The 16,248-nt window shown below is 43.6% G+C and overlaps 1 protein-coding gene across 3 annotated transcripts in view; it reads left to right on the top strand.

Annotated features, from left to right (window-relative positions):
- Positions 1-6,459: 6,459 nt before the first annotated feature.
- POLQ (DNA polymerase theta) overlaps positions 6,460-16,248 on the top strand; it is a 93,084-nt gene continuing 83,295 nt past the window's right edge. For 2 of the 3 annotated variants that reach the window (XM_075000750.1, XM_075000744.1), the window contains exons 1-3: positions 6,463-6,592; positions 7,661-7,791; positions 9,832-9,988. In XM_075000750.1, coding sequence (XP_074856851.1) covers positions 6,523-6,592; positions 7,661-7,791; positions 9,832-9,988 — 358 coding nt within the window. In that variant the 5' untranslated portion in view covers positions 6,463-6,522. Of the gene's footprint in view, positions 6,593-7,660; positions 7,792-9,831; positions 9,989-16,248 lie in introns of all 3 variants that reach the window. The other variant, XM_075000759.1, reaches the window with a different exon arrangement.

Here is a 16,248-nt window from a genome sequence, read left to right as displayed (position 1 = left end):
GGCCCGGGACCAACCACCCCACCTTTATAGCAGCCTGATATAGTGTAGCAGCAATATGTGATTCAGTGTATTCACTTTAAAACCTAGGTTTCCACAGTATTATGAGTACCAGGAACAATAACACTCCGATTGTGAACACCACAATACCCTGTGGCTGTTCTAAGTCCCAATAATTCTCTATACAGACCCAGCTAGACCAGCTAGTGGTATTTACCAATAGTGATTTATTCATTTATTTGTAACTACAATTACTTAACACTTGTTATATATACATATTTATTTGGCGTAAGCTAAATACTAGGTTACATATAACTATATATAATTACATGTGACTTACCAATAACATCCAATGCTCCCACATCTTATCAATAACTACGTTACAGCGGCCCTTCAAGTCAGAGATACGGCTTGGTTGGGACCTTTCGTGGTGGTGACGTCCGGGTGATCAGGCCAGGGTCTGCTGTCTGGACTGGAAGTTGCTAGCCTCTGCCTTGTGTCCAGGAGCCCACCCCCTTATTCCTGTTAAATCACCTTTTATACTGTTTCTTACTTGGGGGTTCGATACCTGGCCAATTAAAGCGTTTGTTACCTAATTTGGGCTTTCTATCCTCCCGGCCTGTTAGAACATGTTACAAGATTTCCTCTGTCCTTGGTCTTTTTCTAAACCTCCCCTGAGACCCTCTGATGTTGTACAACCAAGATGTTCTCTTTGGGGGGCTTCCAGCTACTAGCCCCAGCTGTTCTCTTTGGGGGCTTACTATCTGCTTGTCAGGATGTTCTCTTTGGGGACTCTCCAACTACTTGTCAACTTTCTGATTTCTTTCTCCTGGCCTGACTTCAGACCTTCCCGCCGCTGTATGATAGCATTCCAAGATGGAGTGTATGGTCATTCTGCCTTGCGAGTGAGGTCCGGCCACCAGGTGCTCGTGCTCCCACAAGTGTTAGAAATTTAGAAAGTATGGTCCTTTGGAAATTGAATGAAAAATTGGAGGGTAATGTTAGCTCTAGGGAGAAAGGGATTTGAGACTAGTTCTTCTGTGGGGCAGCTTTCTTTGAAAATCGGCAGAAACAGCAAAATTTAGCAAGACTTAATGTTTATCGTAGGAACAGTGCTGACTCTGGTGACTCAGGGAAATGCATAGCACACCTATGGTTGAGGTAGCTAACCATGAGGGTAGCTATGCTTCCAGTTAGGAAGATCCTATAGAAAAGAGACAAATGGCCTCTGGGGAGTGCAGTTTTCCTCTCTTGAAAAAGCACGTGAGGCCTGAAAATTGACCTTGACATGTAAATTAGTCATTTTGCGTGTCTGCTGAATCAATATCAGAGACGCATGCTGGTTTACCAGTGCCCCTCCATTTTCCATCCTCTTTCCACTGTTTGTTCCTGAATTGAGCTTGGAAGTATGTATGACCTGCCCACTTGAGTAATATTTGAAAACTCTCATGCAGCAAACTTTGTTCACAGTTAATTGGACTGTGGTTAATATGGTTTATCCTATCTCATATTATAATGACTTCTGTTCTGTCTACTTTTGATATGCACATTTATTTTTGAAGCTTAATATTAAAACCATCTTTTACTTAAAAGAATAAGAAACATGCTAACTAGGCTGTTAAATAACGAGAACACCGAAAGAGGAATAAGGTAAGATGGGGCAGGGAAAAGAATGAAAGGGGAAAAAATCAAAGCAATGGGTTTCCCAGTCACAGTGTTGAAATGAGAGCGCTCTGTTTAGGTAACAGAATGTAATGGAGTGCTCCTAAAACGTGCCATTTTGCTAATTTTAGAGACCTGCCTATTCATCCATAGATAGAGCAAAGTATCAGTAGAAGCCTCTCACCACTGAATTGCTGTGTGCCTCAGACTTGGACTTCATCTCTGGTTAGAGATTGTTTTCAGTCTTTGGCCTTTCTATGTATTACTGTGTGTAACAGCCCCAGGGCAGGGGCCAGAACCCTACTGTGCTAAGTGGCGTACAACAGAATATAAGATGGTCCCTGTCCCCAAAGATTTTATAATCTGAATATAAAATGAAATAATAGATGGATTGCTATTATAGTTCTGCCAGTTCTCATAATGATTTTCTGCTGAGGGAACAACTGGATAACATTTATTCAGCACTGAGGTATGAAAAATGCTGTGAAGTCTTTGTATTGTTCTGAATCCTTGTTTCTGGTGGTTACAAAAATAATGGAGGAATACCCTGTGTTCATAGATTATCAGTCAGAGTGCAAATACCAAACAGCCATAAAACATAAAATGATCCAAATCAAGATCAAGGACCAGTTATAAAAATTATGTCCTTTAAAATGCTGAATGATCTAGGTGTCTTAAAGATCATTTTTGTGCTCCAGAATTCACTGCTGCTTGCTTATCTGGGCAAGTCAATGCAGCATAGTGGGAACTGTGCAGGAAAAAAAAAGTTTAAATGTGAAAACAAGTAGCTTTGCATACAGTGGACAGGGCTCTAAAACTAAATCAGATGTCCTTCAACCCTCTACAGTAATTCCATCTACTTTTGCCTCTTATGGAAATCGGAGGGTGTGTTGTGAAGGGTAGCGGGCTCTGCTGTTACTGTAGTGTGGAGGTAAAAGGGATAGAGCTATCCGGGTTTGTTGTGTGTGGAAGTAATTCAAACAACGTTTGCAAGTGCGCATTTTGTGTGTTAATTTTCTTAGGTCCTGTGCTAATTGAGACTGAAATCAAGGAGGGTGGAGTGTTCAAAACGTCTGAAACTATCTGATCGTAGGTTGCTCAGGCGCTTGGAAGGGGCTAGTCTTGGAATCGTTGCCCTTTTCTGCTCTCCTTTTGGAGACCGGGGAGTGTTTGGGGCCTGACGTGTTGCCGTTGTAAGGTACCAGCTTAGGCTAGGGGGAGGCGGTGGATTCTGCTCCTGGCTAGTGCTTGTTCGACATGAAAATAAAAACCAGCGGACCTGACACGTGCATTGGCTCTGCTTTCCAAAGGGGTACGCTCCCGCTCAGTACTTCCCCATGTGAGGGGCTGGCCCTTCCAGCCCCCTTACCGCCGCATGCTTGGGGGGGGGGGGGGGCGGAAAGGAAGCAGTTGACTCTTTCCTTCTATGAAGGGACCTGAGCACGGGGACCCCGCCGCTCCCGCCAGGCTCGAGGAAGGAGACTCAAAGCCTTAGCCGTCCTGCACGAATCTCTCCTGGCGCTGCGGCGACTCAGGCCCGCAGGCTGCTGCCGGCCGGCCGCCGCCCGCAGTCGCTGCTCTTTTGGAAGCGACGTCACGAGCCCTGGACGCAGCTGCTGGGACAGCGACGCCCGCCGCCGGCAGGGGGTGCTAGCGAGCCGCGCCTTCCAGACGGGAGCCTCGCTTGACTCGGACTTCGTGCTGGCGCGCTCTCTGATTGGCTGGGCGCGCGCTCGGCAGCCGTTAGCCCGGCGCTGGGATTTGAATGGCCGGGCGGGAAGATGGCGACGGCGGCGCTTCGGGCCTGGGGTCCGGGCCTGCCCGGGCCGGTAGCAGCGGGAGGCCGAGGCGGGGTGGCTGGGCCCGCTCCTCTCTCTCTCCGGCAGGCTGCGTCCTGGTGGGTGCTGAGCCCCCCGCCCGGCCTGGAGCGCTCCCTGCGGGGCAGCGGCAGCCCGAGCAGCTCAGGTACCGCCCGCTTGGGGGAGGGGACAGGGCTGCTGCGCACGCGCAGGTAACGTTCAGGTGCGGTGGGGGCAGGGAAAGGGGAGCGAGAGGCACCGCCGCCCCCTGCTTGCCGCTTCCTCCGGGGCGGGAGCCATTTGTGTGTGTCCGGCGCGTAGCGCAACGCGGCCTCTAGGTGCTACCACAACACAGTTAATGCTGCCTTAGTGCCGCTCGCCTTCCTGAGGCTGGAGAGCGGGGCTCCTGGGCGTGCCCCGTGCGGAGAGGAGAGCCGCTTCGAGAAGCGATTCCTTTAGCTGCAGTGAATTCCTTGGCATCCGGACCCCGGCGCCCTGAGCGCTCCCGGCGCACAGGCGTGTGGGTGGCGCAGCTGAATGGTTCATGCTTCGTGTCTTCATCTTTTGTCCCATCTCGTCTGTAAACGCTGACGCCGCGCTGTGCGCACTCCTCTAGCTCCCTGTAGTAGATGTAACCGTCACACCCCGCAAGGCGAGCAGGGTTGGATCGGGTCAGTGTTTGGATGGGACGTGTCCTATACAATGAATCAGTCAGTTAGTTAGTCCTAGCTGATGCTGATGGAGGCGCTGTCTCACGGTGGAATCCGAAATCCAGCACTTATGATCACTTATAGTCACTAATCTTACCTGCGTAATTTTGACATTTTGCTCGCCTGTTTGTAGTGGGAAGAAGGGTACAAACACAGTTCACATAGATGGGTCCTTAAGATCGTCGGATACAGTGGTTTTCCAACTGTTTTGTACCATATCTTCTTGTACTCTGCAGATACCGGGTGGGTCACGTGAATTGGCTCCTCTTTGTTACCCGCTTAATTTACAGATTTTTCTATATTCAGATGTTCATGTTGTAAAGTTTGAGAACTGCTTGTGTAACCCTTTTAAAAAACTAGGGGATGTTAATTCTGCCATACTGGACAAATCACAGTAAAAGTACTTATATTTCTCTCTTTGAGAGTGCATATATATACAGCTCCCCCTTTCCCCTCCCGCCCCTAAAACAAAACACATGGTAGTAAGTCTCAGACCCAGGGACAATTGATTTTTTTTGTACTGCAGAGTTAAAATTATAATTGTGGATGCTCAGACTTGAGCTGGAGCCTGGCTTCTGAGACATCCACCCTCATCAGGCTCCTTAGTGGAAACAGCTACATTGCTATTTTTAACCTTGCGGTGCCTGTCCTGCAGTGTGAGCCTGAGTCACTTGACACAGTGTCTGAGACTTGTTGATGTGGATCTTTTTATTGTGTAGATATACCCTAACTTCCTGATAAAAGACTTCATTTTGTTGAGAGGTGCTGCTGCCTTTTATTCTGGAAGTCGCTGGTTTGATTGATCATTTAATATCCTTAGTACAACAAAACAGCAGCAATATTTTGTTGGAGTACAAACTAACAGGGCTACCTCTCTGTTACTATCCTTAGTAACTTAGTTTCTGTACTCTGGGATCTTTGAAGGTAAAAATTGCTCTTTAAAGCTATGTCTACACGAGCCTTTTATTTTTTTGGGGTAGGGAGAACCTTTCACCACTGCTAGCTGAGTGAGTTGGGGAGTGCTAATGTGGGTTCTACGTTAGCTGTAACAAATCAAGAAAAATCCTCAGGCAGCATTGTGGAAAATTCAGCAAAGATGTTTGGTCAATGTGTAGAAATGGGATGGAAAATGTAAGGAACATTATAATGCTGTTAGTGTCTTAATCATCTTCAACTGGAACCTTTGTTCTTATATCATCCACCTCAGAAAGCAGACAGAAATACTTGGAGTTCAGAGATGGGCAATGAAACTGACATGGAATATAGAAAAGTTCTCCTATGGAGAGAGGGAAAATATTTTCGGAGGCAAATACAAGGAAAGCTGATAAAAGCATAGAAAACAACAAATGGTGTGGTGTAGGTAGATCAGGAATATCTTGCAATGCTTTCTCAGCAAACAAGGATATAGCAATTATGCAAAGAAATTGAAACATGGTGAATTAAAAACTAAAGTGTAGAAGAACTACAGTAAACTCTTTCATATCTGGTAGCCCTAGGACCATGAGGATGCCAGATATTCAAATATTCTGGATAATAGAGAGGTTTACCTAGCAATGCATAACAGTAAAGAAAAATAGGACTGGATATTAAGAACCAAACAAAAATGTGTGCAGAGTACTTTATTTACCAACAACAGTAGTATTGTACACTGTAAACTTGTACTGTATTTTCTGTATTTATTTGTATTTACTTTCACTATATTGTACTTACAGAGAACATAACTAAAAAGGACTTATGGTTAAAATGCTGGTGGTTTGAGAGTTCCAGATGATAGAATGTTGGATATGAAAGAGTTTACTGTACTCATACAAGGTGCATTAGTGTGTGGATCATTGTGGCCAAGAGCTTTAGCAGAATTCAAGAGGGGCTAGACATCTCAGTGGATAGCAAGAATATTCAGCGTTAGAGTAGTAAAAAAAAAATCCAAAAAATATTTCTTATTCTGTTACAGGCTATAATCCCTCATACTTCGGGCCATAATCCAGTCTCTTAACTATAATGCACTGGGAGGACACTTTCTCGGGCAGCTGGGGGAGCAGGTTGTTCTGTAAGGTTTCTTGCACTTTCTTCTGAAGCAGTTGGTGCAGGGCGCTGTCAGAGATAGGAAGGATTGCTGGTAAAATGGACTGCAGGTCTGATTAAGCATGGCCGTTCTGATGCTTCGTGAAGTTTAGTGAATAAGGTTTAAGTGTCCTATTACTCACTGTGCTGCATCTGCTGATGTTGGAATTTTTCCCCAAGGGCAATGGCAGCAGATGAATATTCCTGATGACCAAGCAGACAAACTACTCCTAGCAAGCTGGGGTCTTCCCAAAGCAGTTCTGGAGAAATATCACAGTCTGGGAGTAGTGCGTATGTTTGAATGGCAAGCAGAGTGTCTGATGCTTGGGCAAGTCCTGGAGGGGAAGAACCTGGTTTACTCAGGTATGTGGACATCTGATAGAATCATGCACTATAACTTCAGTAATATAGAAATGATTTTATTGCTGCTAAAAGATGTTAGACTGGAGGCTGAAATCATCTTTGTCTTCAAGGTAGTACAGAAGAGTGAATTTCTGGGCTTAGCCACTTGTCCTTATGACCTGCTATGTTTAGAGCTGTTCCATCCATAGGGTGGTTTGGGGCAAGTCCCCCCAGGCCCTGCACTTTGCGGGTCCCCATGGGACCCATGGCATCCTGGGAGATTTGTGGATTGGGCCCACACCTGCATTTGATGGCCTGGCTCATACCAGTCTGTTCTGCCTGCTCCCAGCTGCACTGCCGCATGTCGTGTCACTGGTGAGTGCAGGGTCATTCCCAGGGCTTCCTCCAAGCCCTCTCCTATAAACAACATGGCTGGGAATTGACAGAGCAGAGCCACTGGAGTTGCAGGCAGGCTGCTTTGCTTCTTGCAGCCACCAGTGAGTCGTGGGGAAGATGAACCTTGCTGCCTGTGCTAAGCCCCACCACCCTTCTGCCCACCACTAGTCCCCTGGGTCAGTTGCTTGTGGGGCAGAGTAGGAATGGAGTAGGGGTGGGAAGAAGCATGGTGGGGTTGTCCCAAGCCCTTCATCCCTCCAGGGAGGGCTCTGACTCTTCTGAGACCATCTCCAGATATGAAGGAGTCCAGCCTCCATGGCCATATCCTTGGTGGTTTTCTGAGATGGTAATGAAGAACAAATTAATGACAGTTGTCGTAGCAGCACTCTTTTACGTGACTTCCTGTCATTTAGGCCCTGGATAGAGACCTGCTGGGTTGTTTTACATGTGTCACTAAGCAGCGATCCAAGTGGTAATGACTTTCAATCATTGTGGACCAGGAACTATCATCCTTAAAGTGAGAGTCTCTGAGGAAAGTTTTCAGAAATGCCTACGTCAGGGTTTAAAAAGTAACTTAGACGTTTAGGCACTTATTTTTTTTGTTGTATGCAGTTTCCATCTCCAGATTCATCCACTACTTATTCTCTCATAGTTTACATTTTAACACACTTTTCATGGATCATGTTATTTCAGCTCCTACTAGTGCTGGAAAGACTCTGATTGCTGAATTACTCATCTTGAAGAGAGTCCTGGAGACCCATAAGAAAGCTCTGTTCATCCTCCCCTTTGTCTCTGTAGCCAAAGAGAAAAAGTATTATTTGCAGGTAGGTGGTTTACAGGAATGTGGGATTATGTCTCAAAGCTGTCAAACTTTTTCAGAACCTTGAATGTGGAATTTTTTGAATGAATTTGGGGGGTTATGTGAGGGGAGTAATGAGGTTTGAGAAAGATAGCAATTCTGGTTTTGTGAAAGATTTTGAAAATTGTTTTGTTCTGAATAAGACCACCGCCTGAAGTGCTTAAAGTCTCTGTGAAGGAATTTGGGGCTGATCAGAACATTTCATTTCAATTTCTGTTTTTTGTATTTGTGTGTATCTATTAAATGTGTTTGTTTATTGATGTATGTGTGTAGTGTATATAACAAAAGGTCATTTCAAAACAAAAAGGTATAAATATTTATTCCAAAAATATCAAAATAAGATGTTTTAACATTGTCAGAATATTTATTTTTTATTTTGAAACAAACTTCCTGTGTGCTACTGCTGCTCACCTCTTTCAGCTGTGTATGCTTCATCCTACAGTAGGCCTGTCACATTCTGGGGTGCAGTCCAGCTCAGAATGAGGCTGTGTCCCTACCTGCCGTGCACACTTCACTAAGTTTTGCTGCCGTAGCTTCCTACCTGGACTTCTCTTAACCAGCTTGCAAGGTCACAGGATCTGTGCATAGCTGTAGCCTTCGGATCCCAGCAACCTATCAGCAACATACCAGCCACACTGGCTTCTCCCAAGCTTCAGTGCTATCTGCAGGCTGATCCCAACTCATCCCGAGTCCTAGATTTTACCAAAAACATATGTTCTGCGTTGTCCAGCCCTTGCCTGGACAGTCCTGATATTAAGGTTCATTCACTGAGTTATTTTCAATAGTTAGCTGTTCCAAACAGGACTGCTGGGGGAGAGAGAGCTCAATGGTTTGAGCACTGGCCTGCTAAACTAGAGTTGTGAGCTCAATCCTTGAGGAGACCATTTAGGGGTTGGGGCAAATAGATGTCGGGGATGGTGCTTGGCCCTGCCAAGAGGGCACAGGACTGGACTAGATGAGCCTCCTAAGGTCCCTTCCAGTTCTAGGAGATATGCACCTCCAATTGTGTGTGTGTGTATAATTAAAAGACTGTCTTGTAATTTCTGTTAAAACAAAGCAGTGAGCTGGTTTAGATTAAAAATAAAACAAGTGTATTAACAAAAGGCAGGAGGTTAAGTATTTGAAGTAGGAGATAAAGTTAGAAACAGTTATAACGAACTAAAATTAAATACATGCACACAAAAGGCTAAAACTTAATCTAGCAAACTGAGTTCAAGGCTTTGATAAAATGGCTTTTTTTTCCAAACATAGTCTTTTAGCATAATCATTACTGACCCTTTCCTCAGTCTGCATCTCCCCCAAAGGTGCTGGTGCCTTTTTGTCTTATGTTAGATAGAACTTGGGATCCTCTGCCCCCTTTTTTATAGTCCAATGAACTTTTGAAGTGAATTCTTCAGAGGGTTACCCTTCAGAGGAGTATTTATTCAAGCAGTAAGGAAGGCAACATGGAATCTGATAGTGAAGGAAGCTACATGCTCTTTCTTCACCAGCTTATTTGTTAAAATGGAAATTCTGTTTCTTGCCAAATCTTCTCCTTGCTGTCTTGAGGATCGTGTTTAATACTTTTATGTAAACTGAGGTAAACATGCATATGTTTAGGAGAACCCTGTTTAAAAACTTCTAAATAGGGCTGTGTGGGTTTGAACATGTGCTAGTAACTTCATGCTGGGGGCATTCACAACTTTATATATTATTGACCGTTTAGATATACATTTCCAAATTATAATTCCCAAGGCATATTTTGTACAAAGTTTATTACAGTAATTAGAGTGTAAGAAGAGGTGCTTTCAGTCACAATGGGTTGGACTGCTCTGCCCTAGGCAGAAAGCACACTGTTGAATAGTAGACAGCAGTGACTAGCTGGCTCAGCCATGCTTTTAAGCTCGTGTTTGGGACTCTCTGTTTTATGATTTGTGTACTGAGCTGGTTTTAGCATCCAGCACATGCTGATAACAGCTGAAGTGTCTAATCCTGTGAACAAATGTTCTGTCTCTCTGGCACACAGACTCTATTTCAGGAAGTGGGTGTGCGGGTAGAAGGCTATATGGGAAGCACCTCTCCAGCTGGACGTTTCTCAGCATTGGATGTTGCGGTGTGCACCATTGAGAGAGCCAATGGATTAATCAACAGACTCATAGAAGAGAACAAGATGGACTCATTGGGTAAGATGGTAGGGCCTGAACCATCTGCAGCAGGAAGGAGGATGCTTTTTGTGGCAGTATAGAGACTCTACAGTTTATGAATTTTATTTTGAAACTATGGACTGTGTTTAAACCTGTATTTTTATTGTACTCTTGCCTTGTCCTGCTTAAGCTAAGTAGTCAGGGAGTGGCACCTGTCTCTGAATGAGACAATTTTAAGGACTATCAAGTGTACAGCTGGGCCCCGGCAGAACAATGAGATAACTGCATCCTCGGTAATACCTGTTTTCTCCAGCTTCAGTGTGAAAAGCTAGGGTTTGAAAGCGGAAGATTCCGAAGTGTGAAAAAGCAACCAATCTTCAGTCCAGAGATTTAAAAACACAGAGGCTAAGTAGTTGGAGGGACTCATTGGCAGGTTTCCTGAATGTAGGGGTCAAAGAAAGATGCCATCATTTGGAGAAGCTTTGAGCTACAGAAGTGCGGTCATGGTTTGCTGAGCCATTTAGAGAGACTGCATGTGTCAGAGAAGCTTGTGACTGCTAAGACCAAGGAAAGTTTAAAAGCATGTGGGCCCAGCATGTGGAACCCAAATATAGCAGACGACTGAGTGTCCAGAAAGGGGAGATTAAGCCAGACTTTGACAATTCTTGTACAACTAGTGTGTGTGTGAGAATGAGAAGATACCCACTGAGACTGAGAAACTGTCAAGGAAAATCAAGGAGTCTTCCCTCCATTATGCTGCTTATAGGCTGCCTTTGGGAATCCATTCAGAAGGCTGCTCTTCATTATTCAGTGTGGTTAGCAGGCAGGTTGGTGGGTGGAATTTGTGGTTGTGGGTTGTCTGGACTGGGCAGTATTACTGGGTGACAATCCGTCAATAGGATTTGTCAGTATTTGTTTTAAAAAAAAAAAAAAAAAAAAAAAAAAAGGTTGGGGCAGATTTTATGCAATGAAGGGTGTCTGGGTGTGACTCCGAGTTCATGGATCGCCTGTGTGCCATAAGGGATGACTAGGGAATGTGTGTGTGCGCAATCGGTGAATTGCATTCATGTAGTCTGAAGTGGGGATGGAACTGAAGATGTGGCTTTTCTGGGTCTCATTGTTTGGAATTCCTAGCTGAGGCTCTTCTGTGCTGGCTGATGTGATTAGGAGGGCAATAACCTTATGTTCATTTTTCCAATAGTTGTTTCAGAAACACCAGCTGTCTTTCAGAGGTATGGACTTCTTGTATTATTGAGGCCTTGGGTTTTGATGATGTCCATTAAATAAGATGCATATAGAGAGATGTGAAACTGTTAGCAATCTTTGGTCGTTCTGTGTAAATGTGAGAAGGAAGCTGCATTTTCCTAGCGCATTCAAAATTCATTCTTTGTTTGTGTTTGCCTAGCTGATAAAGAATTATCCATTGCTGTTAAATACATAATCCCTCCCACCCTGCAGCTGGCATCTGATATTACTGCAGTATTTGGGTTGATGTTGTAAACCAAGAAAAATCAGAAATGTAAATGAGTACACTCATCCCTTGCTATACGAGCACAATTGGTTCCCAAATTTCCTCTCGTAGGCGAAAACTCATAAGAGCAACACTAAATTCCCATTAAAATGTGTCCAATTCATTCCAAGTGCTTGTAACTGGACATTAACCAGTTGAGTTAAGGTACTTTTCTGACATAGTTGAATAGTTTGGCACCAGAAATACGATGTAGTGTTTGTGGCGCAGGGATTCTCAACCTATGGGTTGGGACCCAAACATGGGTCCCTTAAATTTGTTAAAAGGTTGCCAGCTGGGCAGTTCCCAACTGCATGTGGCTGTTAAAGAAGACATTTGCAATTTCTTAACACTGTTGCCTCAGGCAGATATCTATCAATAGAGGTAGGTGCTATCTCCAGCAGCTATCTCGATCACTAGGGATAGCAATTACCTTATGCCTAGGTGCTGAAACCTTAACGCTTGAGTTAAGTGCTAGGAGCAGGAGGGCTGGGGAGCCACCCAGCCTAGCAGCCCTTGTGAAGAGGCTGCAGGAGGAGGAGTGTCTAAGGCTGGGGCTGTTGAGGGATGCAAGGGGATCTAAGACTGGGGGAAATTTAGGGCTATGGGGTGGGGGTTGTAAGGCTGGGGGCAGTTTGGGGCTGCAGGGAGAATCTAATGCTGGGGTGGTTTGGGGCTGCAGGGGTGTGCAGGTCTCCCCATCTCCGGCCAGGAACCCCACTCATATAAGTGGAGGAAGTTCGTTCATATAGGCTGTGTCTACACTAGCCCAAAACTTCGAAGTTTACTAATGAAGTGCTGAAATACATATTCAGCGCCTCATTAGAATGCTGGCAGCCGCGGCAATTTCAAAAGGACCCCAGCAACTTCGAAATCCACTTTTATTTGAAGTTGCTGGGGTCCTTTCGAAAAGGAGACCCGCCTGGATGAGCCACGTGGCTGCCAGCATGCTAATGAGGTGCTGAATATGTATTTCAGCGCTTCCTTAGTAAACTTCAAAATGGCCATTTGCATGGCCATTTCGAAGTTTTGGGCTAGTGTAAATGTAGCCATAGTGAATAAAGGTAGGTATATATGTCCCTCATTTTAGCAAGTATTCTTTAGTAAAGTACTTATTAGACAAGGGATGAGTGTATTTAATTATGAAACGCTCACCCTGCAATTTTTTGACTTGTGTGCAATTAATGCAATATTTTTTCACTGTACCAGCTGGATAGCTCTGAAATACAAGAATAAGAAAAAGTTAGAGGTGGCTGATTTTTACCTTTGTGTGTGACTACATTATATGCACATTCACAGGCTGGACCTTGGAGCATATAGTGTTTTATGCACTATAAATAGTTTCAATTACCCAACAAAGCATAGGGTGTACTTGAATGTGCTGAAGTTTTTGAGAAATCTGAGTCATAATCTGAAAACATGGGTCTTATCCATGAAAGTTTATTACCTAATAAATAAATAAGTTTTAGTTTTTAAGGTGCTATAGGACTGCCTTCTTTTTGTTTTGTTTTCTGTTTTTTTTGGTTGAAGAAGTGTTGTATCAAATTAGTATTGGTGCAATTCCTATGCCTTTCTTCATGTGCTCTTCAGGAGAGTCATATAGGTGTAGAATCCCATAAGTATACAATTAGAATGTGATTAGATGTGCAGACCTTGTGTCTATATACCTTGTTAAAATTTGTAAACTTGTCTTGCGTTATTGGAAGTGCAAAAAACTGAAAGATTAATGATTAAACATAATTTTGTTACTTCATTATTGGTAAAATTATGCAAACTAATTTCTGGTAGCCTCACAAAAATCCCTTTTGCAGTAAAAGGATCCAAACAAATTACATCCCAAAAGGTAATAGTTGGGGGTAAATTTTATAAAAGCCTGAAAATACAGACAGAAGCTGAACATGACTTTATAACAAACACCAACCTAGTGTGAAGCTGCAACATTGCACCTTGGATCTCCTAATTAATTCTAAATTTGGACTACTTTTTTAATTGACTGTTTTATTCTTTGAAATGAATTATTGAGAGACAACTGCAGCTCTGGCTGGATTCCATCTCAAGCTTGAGCTGTTCCTTTTGTTGGTGTCAACCTCCTGCTGCCAACTCAGATTGCCTCTGGAAATTGTTGCAAGAAACTCAATTTCTGCTGCTGGCAGAGCTGTCTCTGCTGCCTAAGGCAGTTCAGAGCAATTTGATTTTAGTTTAATTATTATATAAGCTATGCAGTTGCTAGCATCCTGGTAAATAGGAAGAGGAGATGTTTCCTTATAATATTGTTTAGTGAAAGAGGAAACATTCAGAAAAATTGTAGGAGAGCAGATTAAAGAAAAACCTCCTTCCTGTTAAATGTGCAAGCGAGGAATGGATTTGTACTTTGTTTTTTGTGTTAGATTTCAACTTAAGTTTAAAAATTAGAAGTTCAAAAACGTGGATTTTAGCATTTTTTATAACAAAATACAAGTTGGCTGCCTCAAAGAACTGTGTAAACTTGGGTCATAATTTGCAAATTAATTCAGATGACAGTAGTGTATGAATTTAAAGAGCAGTATCAATTTTGGAATAACTATGGACAAGCTCTCAGTAATGTGAATGCCTTGCCAGGAGCCACAAGGTCCCACCTATTTTGCAGGAAAAAGAGAATGCTCTGGCTGTCCTCATTGGCAGTAGAGATAAGGTTAAAGGAGATTAAGGGCATGTTTTGCCCCTATTTGCACTGCTCAAGCTACTGAGTTAAAAAGAATATTGCATGCTGGGACCTGTAGTCTCCACTCATTGCACTTCTGTTTTAAAGGTACAGGCTTTATGTGATGTTTTTGTGGCTGCTTATGCTGCAGCCACTAAAATCAAATCTCAATGGAGGCCTCCATGGCACTGCTTGGAGAAGGAAGCACTGTATGTGTACATGACTGTCATGATTATAGTGAGAGCTTGGATGTTAATGCCTAAAGAATAATAGGAGGCACAGAAGTTCTGACTCACGAAAAAAAGACAGGAACAATATTCCCTCTCTTTTTTTCATCTGTATGAAGAATGAATTTTGTTATGTGCACTGAGGCATGTGCAGATGTCCACCGTCAGTAGAAATACATGCTTACAGCTGCTGAGGGTGTGGGCACGCCACTAATCAATGGGGCAGTATTTGAATTTCCCCTGGGTGGCCTCCCAAATGCTCATCTTGGAGCAGGGGTGGACAGTAATTTTCACAGAGGGGCCACTGCATGGATTTTGGTACTGATTGCAGGCTGGCTCTGGGCAGGAGGGTTGGGGCTGGGGGCAACAGAGAGAGACAAAAGTGTGTGAGTATGTCAGGGCTGCCTCCCTACTCTGACTCTCTGAATGCAGAAATTGGGGACCTGCCAAACCTTAAACATACTTTGCCTATGAAGGTTCTGCTTAAAAACAACAGGAAGTCCTGTGGTACCCTTATAGACTAACAGATTTTTTGGAGCATGAACTTTTGTGGGCAAATACCTTATGGCCATCACTTACAGCCTCCAGCTAAAACCTCTCTAGTGCATCATCAGTGATCTGCAACCCATCCTGGACAATAATCTATCACGCTCTCAAACGTTGGGAGGCAGGCTTATCCTCGCCTACAGACAGCCCACCAACCTTAAATAAATTCTCACCAGCAATTATACACCACACCACAGTAACCAATCCCTACAATAAACCCTGGTGCCAACTACACCCACATATCTACACCAGTGACACCATCACAGGACCTAACCACATCAATCACACCATCAGGGGCTCATTCACCTGCGCATCTACTAATGTACTATATGCCATCATGTGCCAGCAGTGTCCTCCTGCCATACACGTTATCCAAACTGGACAGTCTCTGTGTAAAAGAACAAATGAACACAAATCAGATATCTGGAACGGTAACATACAAAAACCTGTAGGAGACCACATCAGTCTCCCTGGACACTTAGTAGCAGATTTAAAAGTAGCCATACAGCAGCAGCAGCTACAACAAAAACCCTTCGAAAACAGACTCCAAAGAGAAAGTTCAGTGCTACAATTTATTTGAAAGTTTGACACCATCAATCAAGGGTTGAACAAAGACTGGGAATTGCTGGCTAACTACGAAAGTAGTTTCTTCTCTGGTGGCACTTATACCTCCACATCAGCTGCTGGAAGTGGATTGCATCCTCCCTGACTGAATTGATATAATCAACTGTGTGTTTTTATGTCTGTTTTATGCCCATCAGCTCTTTGTCTAAGAGAGTTCGAAGTGCCAACTTTGTTCACATATCTATTCTGGAGGTACCATCACTGGACCTAACCAGGTTATTCACAAAATCACGGGCACATTCTCGTATTCCTTAACTAACATCATATATGCCAACAATGCCCAGATGCTTTGTATACTGGATAGACTTCAAACTCTCTTAGACAAAGAATTAATGGGTATAAAACAGACATAAAAACACACCTGATTCACAAACCTGTCAGCCAACACTTTAATGGAGTGGGCCATTCTGTTAATGACCTGAAAGTATGTGTTTTACTGAAGAGGAATTTTCATAAGAGCTTGGAAAGAGAGGCTGCTGAACTCTCTTTTATATTCAGATTCGACACATTAACACGTGGTTTGAACTGAGATGGAAATTTTCTATCTTATTAGAAGGGCTCTTTTGCATACTTGGCTTTATGTAATTCTTGACTCCCCCCATCCCTTCTGCCCCTCTTCTCTCTGATTTGCTCACCTTGATAATGTTTTCCTGATTTGTCAACCTTGATTACTATTTTTGGTTCTCTGTGCCTTAAATATTGAGTCTGTTCTGGT

This window comes from Carettochelys insculpta, chromosome 1 (genome assembly GCF_033958435.1).
Source record: "Carettochelys insculpta isolate YL-2023 chromosome 1, ASM3395843v1, whole genome shotgun sequence".
Classification (NCBI taxonomy): Eukaryota; Metazoa; Chordata; order Testudines; family Carettochelyidae; genus Carettochelys; species Carettochelys insculpta.
This window is presented reverse-complemented; position numbering and strand designations above follow the sequence as displayed.